This window comes from Vulpes vulpes, chromosome 1 (genome assembly GCF_048418805.1).
Source record: "Vulpes vulpes isolate BD-2025 chromosome 1, VulVul3, whole genome shotgun sequence".
NCBI classification, from domain to species: domain Eukaryota; kingdom Metazoa; phylum Chordata; class Mammalia; order Carnivora; family Canidae; genus Vulpes; species Vulpes vulpes.
Window position 1 is genome coordinate 45,900,719 of NC_132780.1, and position 18,372 is coordinate 45,919,090.

Sequence of the window (18,372 nt, forward strand, 5' to 3'; positions counted from 1 at the left end):
TTGAGAATTTTAGGTATTCTGACCTCCTAAAAAGATATTCAGATCTAAGATAAACATATTAGAACTAAACAACAACAACAAAATAGTAGTGCTTCAGCAGCTGGAAGGCACTCAAGAGACTACACAGTCCACTGTCCTGAAAGGCCTCACCAGCCCCATTACAGCAAAGAAATCATGATGCCTTTACTCAAAGTCAAATAACGAGTTAAGCAACAAAAACAGCAAACAGAGCTCAGGTCACCTGACATCCTAGTTGGTTATCTTTTAAACACACAATACAGTGTATATACATATTTTACTTAAAACCTGATAAAGAATGATCTAAAGTGTGATAAAATCTGTGTAAGTCAACTCCAGTGGTCTTCAAAAGACATAAAGAAAAGTTAAACTGAAGACATCCTTTTCTACAAAAAAGGCAAGACAAACCAAATGTAAAAGCTAGAGATTTATTGTTATTTTGTGATTAATAAATTGTCAAATTGGTTATGACACTATCCCACACTGTATACCACCATTCGCCAGTACAGAAGTTTTTTAAACCAGATTGAGGCATACGGCAGAGAGTGCAAAGACACATGAATACCATCCTTAACAACCTCCTCTAGTCATGCCTCCACCTTGATCATCACTCATGTTTTCCTCCTAGGGAAAGTGTCAGAACAGTGCACGGGCTGGTGGGCAACCTGGCCTCTTGACCTTTTTTAATAGCAAGCAACTTACAGAAGTAATGGAATTCAACTTGTATTTCCTTTGATTTTATTGGTCTGAACTCATTTTAGATTAACATTTTAATTTCCTGTAACTGTACATGAGAGTATATAACGACCTAAGAGAATACTGAACCAGAGTCAGCCAAATATATTACTGACCCCAAAGTTGTGTTTTAATTGGTCCTAAAGGAATGTACCACACCCCAACAGTTTGAGAGTTAGGCAAACAGAACTTCTTTGGGGAGGGAAGAAAAAGGCTGTAGAACAGCCAAATGTACTCAACATTGTTAAAACGGCTCTTTGTTTTTCACCCCTGAATGATACCTCTTTACTACACTATATGCACAGAAATCCTAACAGAATCTTGGTTGCCAGTATTATTTAGGCTGGCCCAATCCAGGATAGATCCCCACCCCCCGCCCCCAATTCCCCTTTTCTGAGGCTCTGGAAAGCACAATATTTAACTATTTCTTATTAGAACTACCAAAACACTTCAGAAACAAGTGGCTCACAAATCATTTTAAATTCGTGTATTGCCTGTGCATGAGAAAACTGATAAACCCAAAAGATAGTCCTATTTTTATATGGCAATTAAAAATAACTGAAACATCAAGACACTTTCAGTGAAAGCAACATTTCAATTACAAATTGTAATGCCTGTTGAACTACCTATGGGAGAAGCTGAAAGTCCTAGGCAAATGCACTTTTGGGTTATACTACAGTGCTCCTTCAGTCTGCACAAAGATGATAATTTACAGTCAATCTGTGAATGTTGAGACAATGTTACATTTTGTTGTCTGTACAATTAAATGTCCTTAGAGAGATAACCAGAATCAGCTTTTCTACTATATTTTCAACAAACCTGACTAACCGGCACTTTTGCTGAGAGATGTTTATCAAAGATGCTGTAAGATTCTACACAATTAAGAAATACTCAGCTTTAAAATATTTCCTTATCTTCACTTTTTTTGGTTATAGGTGCTCTGCTCAGATAATCTATTGCAGTTTGTTTCTAGAAATGCCATCCCCAATGTGCATACTACATTGTATTCAAATAAAGCAAAAACTGTCAGTAGTATAAATCTTACAGCATTTTTTTTTGCAAAAATACATGCCAAAGTCACAATAAGCAATATTGTACCACAAATTATAGAGCGCAAATGATTTGCTTCTTTTTAATGCTTTTATTCTACATAAATTACTACCATAGGCTAATGTTTAAAAAGCAAATAAATTGGACAGATGCAGAACAAAAATCTGTTCACCCAACTATAAAAGGTGAGGTTTTTTTTTAAAAATTACCATAAATGCAGAAGTGTTTGATGCATGCAGTAGCCTTAAATGAAAAAGCATTGATTCCCACTGTTAAAAAAAAAAAAAAAAAAAAACACAGAGAAACCCACACATCTTAACTGCACTCCACCTTAAAATGCATCATATTGGGTTTGTTTATAACAGCACAGAATCCCAAGAGTCAAAATGAAATAAAGCAGGTATTTTAAAGATTTAAGAGCCGTTATCAAAAATAAATTACATTTTTTCAAGATACAGAAATGCCGCTATGATGGCTGGGAGCCCAGTAACCTTTCAATAGCAGCATTGATATCACCTCCTGTTGCTATTAGCGCTTGCAAGTTTGCTTCACGGTTCAAAAATCCCATTGCACTGAGCTGTTCCAGTTGTTGCTGAAATCTGACTTCTGGATTCTGTAGCTGTTAAAGGGAAAAAAAAACACAAACTAACCAAAACTCTAAGGAAAATCAGTCTGTGTCACGCCTGCATAACCTCTAAAAAGTTTTAAATGCTCTTTTACAAATATGCTGGTCTACTAAGCTGTAAAAGCACTGGCCTCTCTTGAAACATAGTCAACATTTTTAAACATCCAGTAGCACTTAATGTTGTTATTTTAAATAATTTTAGACTTAATCCTGTCAAATAGAATACAAAACTCTGCTCTTAAAAAAATTGCTTTTGGGGCAATTCTGGGAGGCTCAGTAGGTTATAAGTCTGACTATTGATTTTTGGCTCAGGTCATGATTTCAAGGTCATGAGATGGAGCCTGGCTTCAATGTCAAGAGTCTGTCTAAGATTCTCTCTCTCCCTCTGCCCCTCCCCCTGCTTGCACAAGCACTCTCTCAAAAATAAATAAAATCTTTTAAAAACTCGCCTAATAAACCTCATCCATTACATTAGGTCTATTTAAGAAGCCGCTGAAAATGCAAGAAACTTAAAAGTATAAACAGCTCAGAACTAAGGATTTATTTTGTAGCTATTGACCAATTGGGTAAATATAAAAGCTAGTGTCCTCACATTCTAAAGGTAGAATGAGGCTTAGACTGTACACTCAATTTTGCACTGGCTGGTCAAGTCTTCAGGAGAGTTCCATTTCCATTTCCAGGCCCACAGTATATTATATACTCCTGATATTTCAGCTCCATCAAATCTTTCTTCAGAAACAAAGTTAAGACAAAATACATAAAGGATCAAACAATCCTAGCCAATCTGATAATGAGGAGGCCTATAGCCTGGTTCAACTTAGGTAACAGTTCTGATACCTAACATCTTTTTTACTTACTAATTCCATGAATATTATACTGAGCCAGAGCAATGTTAAGTACTGGGAATACAAATAGTTGTATAGGATAAAACTCTGCCCTGTTTATTAGATTTAATAAGGCTTAAAATCAGAAAGCATGCTCTATTTTTTGCCATGCAGAATTACAGGGGAAATCTACCATTAACAGGTTTGACTGGCTCTCATCTTTGTACAACAGCAGATTCTTAGTAAGGCTAATTAATGTTTCCAGATGTGAGAACATTATTAGAAGTCCACATTTTTAAGCCATATATTTGTGAGGCTTATATATGTAACACAAGTTACCACACACAGTAGTAGTGGGCAGGGAGAGACAGGACATTTTCTTTAAGACAAAATACAAGGACAAGATAGAACTATAGTTACAGTTGTTCAGGAGGCATTTGGGATAATCAAGCTTCTTTCTTAAAAAAGATTTTATTTATTCATGAGAGACACACAGAGAGAGGCAGGGACATAGGCAGAAGGAGAAGCAGGGGACTCGATCCTGAGACATCAGGATCACAACACCTGAGTCAAAGCCAGACGCTCAAACACTGAGCCACCCAGGTGCCCCTGGATAATCAAGTTTCTATGCCAACCTGACAGACTTTTAAAAAATACAACATACTTCAAATAATTTCCCAAGATGGACTCTAAAAAATGCACTTTAAAAGGCAACTTCCAAATAAAGCAAAGTTGGGAGTATTTTTTTCCAACCACAGTTTCCTTTGATGTCTAATAGTACACCAAATAATTTTGTAATGCCTATTCTACAAGACTATGTTTTTCACTATATTCTAAACCCTGAAGGACTGCCTCTTTCTTTTTTGGTTGTTTGTGGAAATTTCTAAATTTCCAACAAGGAATACAAAATGTGAGCAGAAAGAATCTTTACCTGAGGATTTACTCCAGCAAGAGCCTGCAGCATCTGTTGGATAAACTGCTGGTGTCCGGGTTCAGTGGTTCCGGTCGTGGGACTTGGGTTGTCAGTAGGGGCAGAGTTAGACCCGTTGCTTCCTGAAGAGCCTCCAGTGCTTCCTAATGCCCCCAGGCCAGGAGTAAACCTAGGGAAGCAAGAATTGGTAAAATAAACCTCAGGTCCTGCAATAGGAGGCCAGACCAGGCCCCTGGTGGTAAATCAGTTATATTTTTAAAATAGTATTAGCTGTTATCTTCTTAAAATGAGCATTTTTAACTTTGAAAACTCAGTCTTGAAAACAATCTCAACAAAAATGGGCACAATAATATATAAGTATAAAATGCTCAGAGAGAATAAGTAAGTACTATGCACTTTCACAGTCATCCCCAAATGAGCCTACCCTGGGATGAGGCCAGGGGCTTCCGTTGCTAATGTCTGTAAACCCTGCTGAATTTGTAACAAGGCCTGCATTGCTCTAGGATTTGACATTGCCGATAATGTATCAGGATTCTGCATCTAAGGAAGAAAGAAAACAGGTGGTTAACAAAGGAATTAATTACAATCAGTGAAAGTAAAATTTAAATGTTTCTTTGCTACATTTCCGGAGAAAATCTAAAACCTTACTTCCAGACACTGGTAACCCATAATCTTTCCCCAGATAAACACAAGCACCTCTTCCTTGACAGCAAACCTAGAGGGCAAATCGTGAACTAACTTGCTCCCAAGTCCATCATGAAAGCCATTTTTCATAAGGAAAGATAATCAGGAGCTACTCTGGAAGCCACAACTGTTCCCCTTCACCAACAGAAGACAAAAGTATTATTTCTAAGAGACAACCTCCAACTGCACAATTTGTATAACATGGTAAAATATGGTGAAAGCTACAGATTCTTCCCAACCAAGTGTTATATCTGTTGCCGATATAACAATTTTACCAGTAAGATATACTCTAAAACAATAGTTCCAAATTTGAAGTTAGTATGTGTATTCTAATGTTCAGCGTCACTACTTCCAAACATAACACCACCTGACTGACCAAAAAAGAGGCTAACATTAACATCATTACAATAGATCAAAGGACAATAACCTTGGATAATAGTTTACAGACCCAAGAATCATTTGTATAATATTTAAACACCCTAGAGCTACTAGTTTCAAAACACCAAGACTGACTTCTCTTTTGTCTTTTTAAGTAATAAAATACCATTCCAACCTCAAGGTTTTTTTTTTTTTATTATAAAACCTTCCTTGTAGGACAACACTGACAATTTTAATCATGCTAATTCCGAGTCTGAGGAAATGAGATCTACCCCTCAAAAAAAGAAACATTCCATTAATTTGGAGGAATTAAAACATTACAAAGAAACCAAACCTGTGAAGAAACAGAATAGGGTAGCTCCTTCCTGCTACTCGAGATTAGTTAAACCACAAAGCATAACATAACACAATGGAGCACTTCAAAGTTAGTAAAGTGAAAGGAAATGGTTTATGGTATTAACGAAGCATTCCAAATCCTAAATCCTCAAAAGCAAAAACAAAATGGTTCTTTCCTCAGAATTTAAGAAATATGAGCAAAAGGTCAGCAGTGAAATGGGGCTCAGTTAAGATCAAGCCGAATTCTCTGTGAATTGACAGCAGTATCAAACTAACATCTATGGTTTGCTATCAGCCAGAGAAGAGCAAGGAAAATGTTTATCATCAAACTTTTTCAAGCAAATCATTACCGAAGATAGCTAGCATCTTTTCTTACTCACTTGTTGGAGGAAAGTTGGGAGCTGTTGTCTCATTTGTTCTTGAAGCTGAGGATTTCCAGCAAATAGGGGATTATTCAGCATCATCTATGGGGCAAGTGTTCAAACATTTTTAACTGGAAATATCTGAAACAAGTAATGTACCTTGTTTAATAGTCTATCTTCCCCCAAGTGCCTAATCTGGCACTTACAGAGAGGAAGGTAGAACATGAATAAAAAAGAAGGGAAGATACTATCCACAAGAGGGATCTCCAGAAAAAAAACAAAAACAAAACAAAAAAAAATGAGGCATCTTCTCTCTCAATGAGAATGGTGAGTATGATAATGACATGCAATATCCTAAAAAATAAAAACAATCGTTTTCTTAGGATTTTCCTCGAGCAAAGGAAAATATATGCCCTTAAAAGAAAAATAGGGATAGCTGGCATTCAGGAGGATACAATAACTGCTACACTGACAGAATAAACATAAGCATCAATACATGAAACAATACATGGCTTGCTTAGACACCTCAACACACAAGTGGCAAGCACAGAGAAAAATCCAGATCTGGAACCACTATATCTATCTACCTGCCTACTGCAAAACAGCTAGTATTAGGTCCAGAAAAATAACACTGCAGAACGGCAATCACCCTGCCAGAGAAATGGAGCTGCTAGGTGAAAATCAGTCCAGGACTAGCACCAACAGATCTCTGGGTAAAGTATTAAAATGTGTTAAGACCTGAAAGATGTAAATCTGTTTGAGAACACCAAGATTAGCCTCTGGATTTCACCTCACTACCACCAGAGATGAGAAAAGTGGCATGCCTCCTAACATTCACATAGGTGTTAAGAATTCAAGTCAGGGTCAATATTAACGTTAATACCTGAAAATAAGATTATGATACACAATCAGCATAACCAGAAACTAATTCTCATAGCTTTGAAAAAGACGAAAGTTTTATCACTTTCCCAGATGGTATGAAGTCAACTAACAATGATTTACTGATCACCTATTTACCAATCCAAAGTCTGGAGGGTAAAGTAAAATCATCATTGCCCTCAAGTAGTTAACCATATTTGAGAGCAATTAATTATATGTACACACTAGAAATAGAATTCCACTTTCCCTCCTTTATTCTTACAAAATGGATTAATTTCAACAAAATGAAGAAGTGTTTTATGGATATACAAATATTTGTTTCAAAGTGACCAATAAATTCACAGTAAATAATACCTACTTGATATCAACAAACCTGCTTCTTTATTGTCTCCATTAAAATGCTTTTAATTATGAGAAAAGATTAATAAAGTTATCACATTTATCTTCCAGGATTCATGTCATTTGAGAAAGCATGGCATCTTAAACCCATTCATTCTTTCTCAGAAAATCATTATTTTGTTTGCGTAAGATATTTCTCCTAACTTACCTCACTATAAACAATAGTTTTTATACTCAGACTTTTTTGAAGATCTAAAAAACTAAATCAGCATAGGAAAACTACAAACTTTAATTTGTTGATAACCAGAGTATGTTGTAAACATTTCTAAATTGTATATAATAAAAGACACCCATATCTAGCCTTCTCTGTTAACATTTTACTTTAGAGTGAAAAACAATTTATCGAAGTGCTCAAGTCACTGTATAATGTAGTTAGTTTAAATGGCTGGAAATGTGCGTATTAAAATCAAACTGTTTTTTTAAGATTTTATTTATTTATTTATTCATGAGAGAGAGAGAGAGAGAGGCAGAGACACAGGAAGAGGGAGGAGCAGGCTCCATGCAGGGAGCCTGATGTGGGACTCGATCCCAGGTCTCCAGGATCATGCCCTGGACTGAAGCGGTGCTAAACCGCTGAGCCACTGGGGCTGCCCAAAATCAAACTTTTAAGTGAAATGCACATTCAGTGCTAATTAGTCAAACAGACTTTTAAAAACATACATATATATTTTCCACATTTATTTTAAACAAAAGTGCTATGATCACAGTAAGTTGAGCATTTAATAGTAGTAACTCATAATTTTTATATGAATAAGAATATACAAAAATTCAAATACAAAAACTTGTTCTTTATTTCTAATTCCACAAATATTAAGAGGGTAGAAGTTATCTGCTATACACGAATCAATATGGTTCCAGACTTCAGAAAACAAAAACCATTTTGTTTGACATAATGAAGAAAGTGATTAAAAGCTTTTAGAATTCTGAAAATAGGAATACACTATAAAGGAAAAGATTTAAAGTCCCTAACACTCTAAGCTTTTAATACCCAGTAAATATAAACTACAGATGATCAAGGTTATTTAACATCCTCCAAGGTTTTTTTTTCAAGCCCACTGGTTCTTAACCTAGGGACACATCAGAATTGCCCAGGGAATTTGGGGACAGGGGAAATGCAACGTAATTACAACAGAATCTCTCAGGTTAGAAAGATTTTTTTTTTTAACTTTAAAGCTCCCAAAGTGACTTTTTTTTTTTAAGATTTTATTTATTTATCCATGAGAGACAGAGAGAGAGAGAGAGAGAGAGAGAGGCAGGCAGAGACACAGGCAGAAGGCGAAGCAGGCTCCACGCAGGAAGCCCGATGCAGGACTCGATCCCAATCCCAAGACTCCAGGATCACGCCCTGGGCCGAAGGCAGGCACCAAACCGTTAAGCCATCCAGGGATCCCCTCCCAAAGTGATTCTAAGTGTTCAGATCCACTAATTCCCCTAGTTATAGTCTCTTCAAAACGAATTAGAAAATGAGTAAATTAATAAAAGGCCATCATACTAATTTTGGAGAGGAATCTATAATGGAAAGAATGAGAACACTGTTCCACAAATCTCCCCCTGCATTTTAACAAATGATTTCAGACTATTTTATAACTTATATATTTTTTAAAATATTTTATTCATTTATTCATGAGAGACACAGAGAGAGAGAGGCAGAGACACAGGCAGAGGGAGAAGCAGGCTCCATGCAGGAAGCCCAATGTGGGACTCGATCCTAGGACTTTGAGATCATGCCCTGAGCCAAAGGCAGATACTCAATCACTGAGCCACCCAGGCATACCTATAACTGCTATTTTGAACATGACTATTTCTCAAAGATTTATATGATCTAATAAACACAAGTATTCCAAGAAATGTATTAACACTGTACTTAATCACTTTCAAGATTTACATTTCACTATCTTCCAGAGTCATCCAAAACTGTTTTCATCTCCTAAATTAACATATATACAAATTAAACCTTCACTTCTTTCTAGCCAATGAATAGCAGATATGAAGCTGTTTTAATTATACATGAGGAAGTTAGTTTACTGCAAAGAAACAAAGTATCCAAAATATTGGAGGTGCAGTTTACCTATTTTTCTAGGTAACACAACATAACCCAAACATGCCAAAATCATATTTGATTAGGCTCTTTCAATTCACACTGCACAGTCCTTTTTAATACAATTACAAACTCACCTGTGCAGCAAGGTCAGGGTTCTGACTTAGTGACTGCATCATGCTTCTCATGTAGGGGGCGGACAACATATTTTGCATAAGTTGTGGGTTTTCGGTTATTTGTTGCAACAAGCTCTGCATTCCTGGTGTGTTGAACATACTAGCTGAAAGTTAAAAAAAAAAAAAAAAAGAAAGAAAGAAAAATGACACTGTATCAAGGAAAAAACACATAAGCAAAAGTGAAAGTTTTAAAGTACAGTACATACCATGTGTAATTTTAGGAACTACAGATGAGCACACATATTACTAATCAATTGAACTAATAAGAATTATAAAAGAATATCTCCCAAACTACATGCTAAACATATAGCAGTAAAGGAAGGCTTATGATGTTAAAACATTCTGCTTACGTTTCCAATAAAATCACACCTAATGGAAAGGGCTAAGTTCTAAAGTAAACTTAAGAGGCAAAAATTAGGTATGGTCAAAATTACTAACTGAAAAATCCCACATAGTAAATCTGCGCTAACGTTTCCTCTAGGACTGCCTGATTAGAACCACATCCAGCACCTGATACGCTCACACTGAACCAAACCCTCTCGCTTCTCGCCCAGATTTTCTCATGGATGAGCCTCCATTCCACTTTCACCCAGGACTGATACGGAGTAAAATAGCAGGCACATTTAACGTATCAGAGCAAAGACTAAGTAAGAACAGTGACCAAAGCCAGATTACCTGGGTTCAAATCTAATTTATGTAATCTTGGGCAAGTTATTTGGCTTCTTCAAACTTCCAGTTTCCCCATCTGTCAAATGGAATAAATAGTATCCACTGCATGGACAGGTTGTGACAGCTAATGTGCATAAGTGCTTGTTAACTTTTTTTTTTCTGAGACCTACTGCTAAATTTATGCAAATTTAACCTTCTATGAAAACTAATCTGTTCAACACATAACCAGATTTTTACTTGCTGACTAGATAAACTCAAATATATTCTCAAACTCATTATACGCAAACTTAACTCCTTAGTTTTTTCATTTCCCTCCTGCTCTAACTCCAGAGTCATTTTATCAGGCTTAAAACATTCAACAATTCCCATTTATCTTTCTGGTTTATTAGAAGTCTTTTGGGGTTTTTTTGGTAATCATTCTTTTTTTCCTATTTTCTCAAGTTGTTTCAATTAGGTTATTTTCCACATTCTGGAGTCTAAGAATATTCTAACACAAGTGTTGAACAAACACTGCCTGCAAAGCAAATATGGCCCATGACCTGTTTTTGTACAACCTACAAGCTAAAAATGTTTTTTACATTTTTGAATGGTTAAAGAAACATTGTGAAATGTGAAAACTATATGCCATTCAAACTTCAGTGTCCATAAATAACATTTTCTTGGAACACAGTCTTGTTCATTTGTTTACAGTCCACAGACACCTACACCTAGTAGTTCCCATGAGGCTGTGGCCAGCCACCCCTCCCCTGCTACTGCAGATGCTGCTGAATGCATCACACATCACGGGGACTCAGTCACACCTCACACCACACACATCACTATAGCATGTTGTTATTTTCTTTCTCTTAACTACCAGAACATACCAATCACATAAGCACACAAAGAAAAAGAGTTGGGACTATAAAAATTGTGCTTCTAAGGTACAATGGAGCAAGGGTTATTTTATCAAATGAGACAGCAAAACACTGTATTTTATGCAATAACATGAAGGAATACAAAATACTTCAACATTGCTAGACTAAGCACTCATCACAGTATTCCCAAATCAAGAAAACAAAAAATTTAAAATACAGCCATCTACTCACAGCCAGATTTCTTTACAAAAATAAAAAATGAAAATAAGGCTACAACCAGTAAAGTTTTCAAGTGGCTTCTTTGTCAGCCAAAAAGAAAAGCAGGATACTAGTAGTGATTAACTGGCATACTTAATGAAATCTTGATTGCAGCAGCCAAATACAAATCTGTCCAGAAAAAAACTCGTTTAAGTCTTTCAAGGAGAAGAGTTTCTCAAGAGTAAAGGACACTGAGCTCACAGCATCAATATTCAATAAAAAAAACAATGGAAATTATTCTGTGTGGTATTCCTTTGTTCTTAATGAGTTGACAGATGTTAGTGTTTGAGGAGTCAATGTCAAGCTTAAAGTGACTGAAAAATTAGCCTTTGTAAACAGTCTGCATAGAACTACACACAAAACTATTTTCGAAGTCCAGAAAACACTAATACAATGCAACCTGAAACAGAATCTGATAAAATGTGCCTATCTGATGATGATGAAAACATATGTGGAAGACTGAAAGGATTACTTATACAAATACAGAAAGCTTATAAAAATATAAAGTATTTAAAAACTATGGTTATTCACAGTCTTATTAATCAGCAGGTAGACCAGAAGATATTTTGAACTATCATGTTATCCAACCAGTAGGAATATCAATGGTGAATACCATTTCACTCCTGTGAACTTCATCTAGTCAATTCCATGAATTTTTGTCAGAAATATTCTGACTTGCCCAACCACCCAGCAGCAATTTGATGGCTTAGCAGAGGTTAAGTTTTTCTTCCTTTTTTTTTTAAAGCTAAAGGCTAAGACTGAAATTCTTCTGAACCACTTAACCACCATAACCAAACACCAAATGACTCTGGAAATTACCTTTTGCTAGAGACCTTAGTAATATTTCCCAATAAATTCAATCCATATAATTAGAAGGCAAACAGCATGCAAACAAGTAAAACTCATACTGTAGTGATTGTGACAATAACAAATTATTCAAATGACAATGTTAAGCTGCTTTATACATTCTCTTGCTGTCAAAAAGCTAAAACAAGATCTCCATTCCCACAAATTTACAGTAGGTATATATTTTTATTTCATACTACTGTTTCAGCAGCATTTTTTGGACCTCAATGCAAGTGCAAAGAAAATTTCCACATTTCAAAATTCACTTAACTGTTTAAGTGAGGTCCTACCACCAAACATTCAATTGCAAGTGATCAAACCTGCAAATAACATGTTAAAAGCAATGAAGAATCTAACAATCCTATAAATGCTTCCAACTGATGACTATGCTATTAAAACCACATGCTTTTGGAATGAGTACATATTTAAGTAAAAACTCATTATATATTATACTAACAGATGAACACAATTTGATTCTGACAACAGGAAAAACTGTGAAAATCAATTAAGTATTATCCCTAAAAAAGAATTCCATTCCTATCATTCATAGATATATATGAAACAGTATTATACTCAATTATTATTATATTCTCACTTATCATAATGTGTTTTCTCATAGTATTCTCAACTTTGCTCTTGGCCTGCAGGGCCTAAAGTATTACCTGACCTCTTGCAGGAAATCTGCTGACTTCTGCTCTAAGATTTCCTTACCTTCTAGAGTAAATGCTTACAGGGCAAAAGAGGAGTCAAGAGTTTTATCTTTACAGGTATATGTGGGTACATATATGTGTATGTAACTGCAAAGAGTTGAGTAAAAACACAATAGTGTACACTATGCTAACAAATCATTAGGCTAGCAGAGTCTCTTCACTTTTGCTGTTTTTTGTTCTCTTTTGATAGACACAATAACATGAAATCAAGCCATTAAGTAAAAAATCTGAATTAAAAAGTTACAAAACTGACTTTTGATAAAAGTTGTTACCGTAGATAACCATGTTATAATTTAAAACAAAACAACAACAATTCTCCTATCAGGAGATCTGCCTAATCTTTGCTCTGTCTGGTCTGAGATCTTTGAAGTGTGAATAAAGTTATCTCTCTCAAATGATAATAAGAGTCAAATAAGCAGTAAGTAAAATACAGAGCAGGATAATTATTTTGCTAATTTAAAAATGGTATTATTTCAGATGTGAACTAGACTTACTATGGTGATCATTTGGGAATACACACAAACACTGAATCATTATACTGTATATTTGAAACACTATGCCAGATATAGTCCAATTTTTTAAAATGGCAATACTTCCATTTTTACAAAATTTGTATTACATTCAAAAACTTCATGAAACCCACTATAGTCTATAAAGAATATATCTTGGAGTGACCACCAATGACTTCCCCTATTATGATTTCTTCTCTCAGTAATGACCTTCCTAAAAATTCCTCATCCAGGGGAACCCTGGGTGGCTCAGCGGTTTAGCGCCTGCCTTTGGCCCAGGGTGTGATCCTGGAGCCCCGGGACCGAGTCCCACATCGAGCTCCCTGCATGGAGCCTGCTTCTCCCTCTGCGTATGTCTCTGCCTCTCTCTGTGTCTCTCATGAATAAATAAATAAAATCTTAAAAAAAAAAAAATTCCTCAACCAGCACCTCACCCTTCCACTTCCTCCGCCAAACACCAGGTATCTTTTAAAGCACATCCAAGTCCTCCTCAACTTTAGGAAGTAGCCCCATGCTTTCATTTCTTCTCATTTCCATGCCAACCACTAGGACTAAAACCATCACTCTAGCTACATATTTTAGATTTAAGTCTTAGCATCTGAATAGCTGACAAAAGGATTTCTATTTATTAAGTCCAGTCTACAGAGAAATGATCAAAAGTAAATTCCTAATCTGTTCACACATCAAAATCTCCAGCAGCTTAATGCAAATACAGATCTTAAAGCCACTGTGAAGATTCTGATCCATGAAGGCTGAGGTTAAGACCTGGGAATCTGATTTTTAACAAACCTGGCAAGTGCTCTGATGCAGCTCATTTAGCCCTGGTCCCAGGACTGGAGTTTGAGAATCCACTGATCTAGAATACAAACTAGACTAAAGCCAAGAAACACGTGCTCCAGTAGGAAGTCCACAGGTAACTATATTCCCTCAGCATTCCTGCTGTTGAAATGAAATGACCACCTACTACTTCTCCCAAAACCATTTTATGAGAACGGAAAAACACACCACAATCTCTGGAAATCTTCAGTAACCCTTTCCACTATAATGCACACAAGTGATTAATACTCATCACTATATATTTAAAAACCATTTAAAAACCTGCAACATGAAAAGATAATTCATAAAAGCTACCTGACACACAAAAGCACAAAGATTAAAAGCATAAAAAAGTGTTTTCATTATTCAAAGAAGGACAACAAAGAAAAAAATGAATTGTTATGAGCCTACCTCCTACTCCAGGCCCCAAATTTGGTGCAGATGAACTCTGCCCAGAAGTGCCACTGGCAGCACTACCACCAGTGCCCCCCACAGCGCTGGTGGTGCCACTGGAAGCTGATGAACTCTGGGAAGCCTGTGGAGCCCATGGATTGGGCAATGGATCTCTATTTTCTGTACGGGAAGGTTGACTACCTTCACCTGAGGATGTATTGCTCACTAGGGAAGCAAATGGATTACCACCAAACTGTAATAAAAGACACAAAAATCATAAAGAATAAACTTTTGTTTTAAATAACAGATATGGAATTCTTTTCTTAATGAAAACTGTTTCCCATATAAAGGTACCCTTTAATCACACACATATTTATATTAAAATAGGCACTACCCTTGGACCTAAGCCTTGGGGGCCAAGGTTATCACCTGTTCTTGTGCAGCACTCAACATTGGTTCCTGAATATCCGTGTACATGCGCCGTAAAGCATTATATCCCCCTGGGATGCTTTCTAGGTTGCTCAAGGCTCGGTCCTGGTTTCTCATCATTTCCTGCATCATTGCTGGATTCCTGGCAAGTTCCAATGTCTAAGAAAAAGATATCCATATGAAAAGGCACTGAAATACACATGAATTAATTTAGCTATTGACCACTACAGCTGATTTGTTTTCAAGTTTTCTAACTCTATGAAGTAGCAGTCTTCGATATTTAAATCAGAAACTTATCTTAAATAATTCCTGCTGGATTTCACCTCAATCTAACATTCAAGTCACACCAAGAAAAAAGCACTCTATTGTGAGTGAATGCCCATCTCCTGAACCAGATTCTTTTTGTTTCTTGAATCTGCAAAGTAACTGTTCAGAGTGATTTTTAAAATACAGCAGAAAATGCAAAGTTCAAACAGTCCAAATTAGTGTGTTGTTGAGTTTTCCTGAACAAATATCAGGATTTCTTTATGGAGCTTAGCCATCTACAAAAGGCAAGCCCCTTAAGTATAGATAATTAAGAACTAAGTACATAATTCCTTAGCTAAAGGAACTAAAAGAACTGTCCACATACTTGTCTCATAATATCTGGATTATTCAGCATATGACTAATTTCTGGATTTCTCTGAATCAACTGCTGCATCTGTGGATTGGCCATAATTAACTGCCTCATCAGGTCAGGATTTGAGAGCATGCTCTGGACAAAGGGATTCTCCATAATCTGGACCATCATTTCAGGATTGGACATAAGTTGCCGCTGCATCTGACTTTGTAGTTCAGAGAAGTTAGTAGTATTCAAACCCAAGCTACTCAGGCCTGCAAGCCCTCCAAGGCCACCTAAAGAGATAAAGGGAGAAAGATACATAAATAAAAGTCAGAAATTTTATCACTGTGCTAAAATATGAAAATGCAATAATACTGACTCAATAGTCCCATTATGGAAAACCATTTTAAAGCAACAGAACTCCTATTACTTCTATAAATACATGTTTGATTTCTGCAATTAATATTAGCCAAAATCCATTCACTTTGTTAATTTAAGTTTAAATAATAAAACCAAATAAAATGTGTATTTCCTATGTGTGGTATAATACAATATTTTTGGTCTTTCTCCCAGATTCCTGGCATAGATCTCCTAAAAGCCTTAGAATCTCCAGAGTGAAGGGAGCGTCTTTTTTTATGCCATTACAAGCCCCTTTAAATCATACTTCACTTATGCTAATTAATTACTTACTGTGGGGCACCTAGACAGCCTCAGGATTGGTGATCACCAAAAAGATCAAGTAACAAAAGAGCTGGTACTTCCAGCCCCACCCACCAACCTCCAGAAAGGGGAGGGAAAAGAACTAGATGAGAGACTGAGCTCTAACAAACTCTTGAGCAATGAGATGCAGAGACCTTCCATGTTGGTGAACACTTCTAGGGCATGGGAACTCTGTACTCTCCCATACCCCCACATTTCTTGCCCTATGCTTCTCTTCCATTTTATATTTCTGAAGAGTATCCTTTATAATAAACTGGTAAACGTAAGTAAGGTTTTCCGGAGTTTTGTGAGCCATTCTAGCAAACTACCAAACATGGAGGTGAATTGTGGAAAGCCCCCCCACACACACAATTTATAGTCTGCAAGTCAAAACACATGGTCCAGTCCCCAGACTGGTACCTGAAGAGGCAGTCTTGGGGGACTGAATGACTCACTTTTAAACCTGTAGGATAGGACACTACCTCCATGTAGGTACTGTCAGAATTGTACTACAAGACACCCAGATGGTGCTGGATAATTGGCTGATGTCACAGAGATACCCTAGAATATGCCCATTCAAAAAGAGATGAAAATATGCAGGGTTTATACTTGTAAATAATCTCTTTCTAGGAGACTAGTTTAAGTTCAGCAAGAAAAATTCACCTACAAACTCTGGTTTGAACAGAGGTGCTACCAATCAAGGAGAGAAAAGGACAGGATATACTACAGGTGTCTCTTTGGAGGAATTAAGTCATAGAAAAACCTAATAGACCCAAGAAGATGAAAGAGTGATTTTCATAAAATGTTAACTTTGTAAAAATTACATGACCAACCAAACGCATTCATTCAAGGAAATAACAACAGGGAATAACTGCATGGGATGGGGTAGAGAAGAGGTATGGAGATTTAGTGGGGAAGAGGTAGTAGTTTAAGAAGCAAGAGAAGAGTTTTTGCATTTATTTTCCTTATTTACTGAGCATTTTCTAATAGGCCATGGACTGTGCTACACACATAGGGAAAAACGTGACAAGAAACAAGTACTACATACAGAACTCAATATAGTAGGAAAGACAACACATGGAAAACAAATACAGAATAAGTACTTTAATAGAAATGGTCACAAGATAATATGGTGATGCAGTACCTAAGTGGAATGGCTGCTTTTCATTAGATGACAATGAGTATAGAGAATGAATAAGCTGTGAAGAAATGGGAAGGACTGGAAGAAAGATTTAATAATAAACGCAACAAACTCTACATACAAAAGGCAGAGAGACAAACAGGACTACTGACGTATTCTTGAAATAAAAAGATTCAGTATCACTGGAATGGCAGAGAGTAGTGCTTACCAAACATTCCACATGCAGTCTTTTATTTCTTTTGCAGTTGGACAGGCCCAAGTGACTAGTTATGACCAAAAGACTTTAAAACATGTGTGTCACTTCTGGTCAAAGTACAGAAGGTCTAGCATGAGACTCTTAGCTATCTCTTCTGCCATGTCCCAAGTGGTGCAGCTATAAGATGGCAGGATTCCATTAGCCTTTGTCCCTGATGACTGACCACGTGGATGAGGGCCTCACTGACCAGTGAAAAACATGCAGAATGAAGGAAAGCTTTGGAGCAAGAAATTAAGCTTTGTGTTAAGAAGCCACTGAGTCTGCAGTTATCTATTACCAAAGGATAGAGACTCTAATAAAACTGTTGAGCTGAGTTAAGAAATAAGAACAGAGAGGTAGGTAAAAACTAAATCATAAAGCCTTGAAAGATTTTAGGCAGAACAGTCACTTCAGTTGTTCTTCTAATAACAGTGTGGAAATGACTCAGAGTAAACATTACAGATTTGAAAAGTCCAGGAACTGCATCAAGGAAGTAACAACAGGGAATAATTATTGCATGGGGTGGGAGAGAGAAACAGTATGGAAAGAGATTTAATGGGGAAAAGGTAGTAGTTTGAGGGGCAAAATGAGAGTTTCTGCATTTGTTTTCCTTTGCTTTCTGAAGACACACACACACACAGGTAAAGTACTTAGAGAACATCAGGTATATCAAAGAGGAGTGCTTAATACAAGACGTGGAATTCACAAGTGCCATGGGTTGACATACAGATTTGAAAGTCACCAAGATACAGGAAGAGGATAATGTTATAACAAGAA

At 36.5% G+C, this 18,372-nt stretch overlaps 1 protein-coding gene across 2 annotated transcripts in view; it reads right to left on the reverse strand.

Moving 5' to 3' along the window:
• Positions 1-432: 432 nt before the first annotated feature.
• UBQLN1 (ubiquilin 1) overlaps positions 433-18,372 on the reverse strand; it is a 45,043-nt gene continuing 27,103 nt past the window's right edge. The window contains exons 4-11 of one of the 2 annotated variants that reach the window (XM_025988250.2): positions 15,551-15,813; positions 14,920-15,078; positions 14,509-14,743; positions 9,397-9,539; positions 5,962-6,045; positions 4,608-4,723; positions 4,184-4,352; positions 433-2,422 (exon numbers count right to left, since the gene is read on the reverse strand). In XM_025988250.2, the coding sequence (XP_025844035.1) occupies positions 2,270-2,422; positions 4,184-4,352; positions 4,608-4,723; positions 5,962-6,045; positions 9,397-9,539; positions 14,509-14,743; positions 14,920-15,078; positions 15,551-15,813 (1,322 nt within the window). In that variant the 3' untranslated portion in view covers positions 433-2,269. The remainder of the gene's footprint in view (positions 2,423-4,183; positions 4,353-4,607; positions 4,724-5,961; positions 6,046-9,396; positions 9,540-14,508; positions 14,744-14,919; positions 15,079-15,550; positions 15,814-18,372) is intronic. The other variant, XM_025988251.2, reaches the window with a different exon arrangement.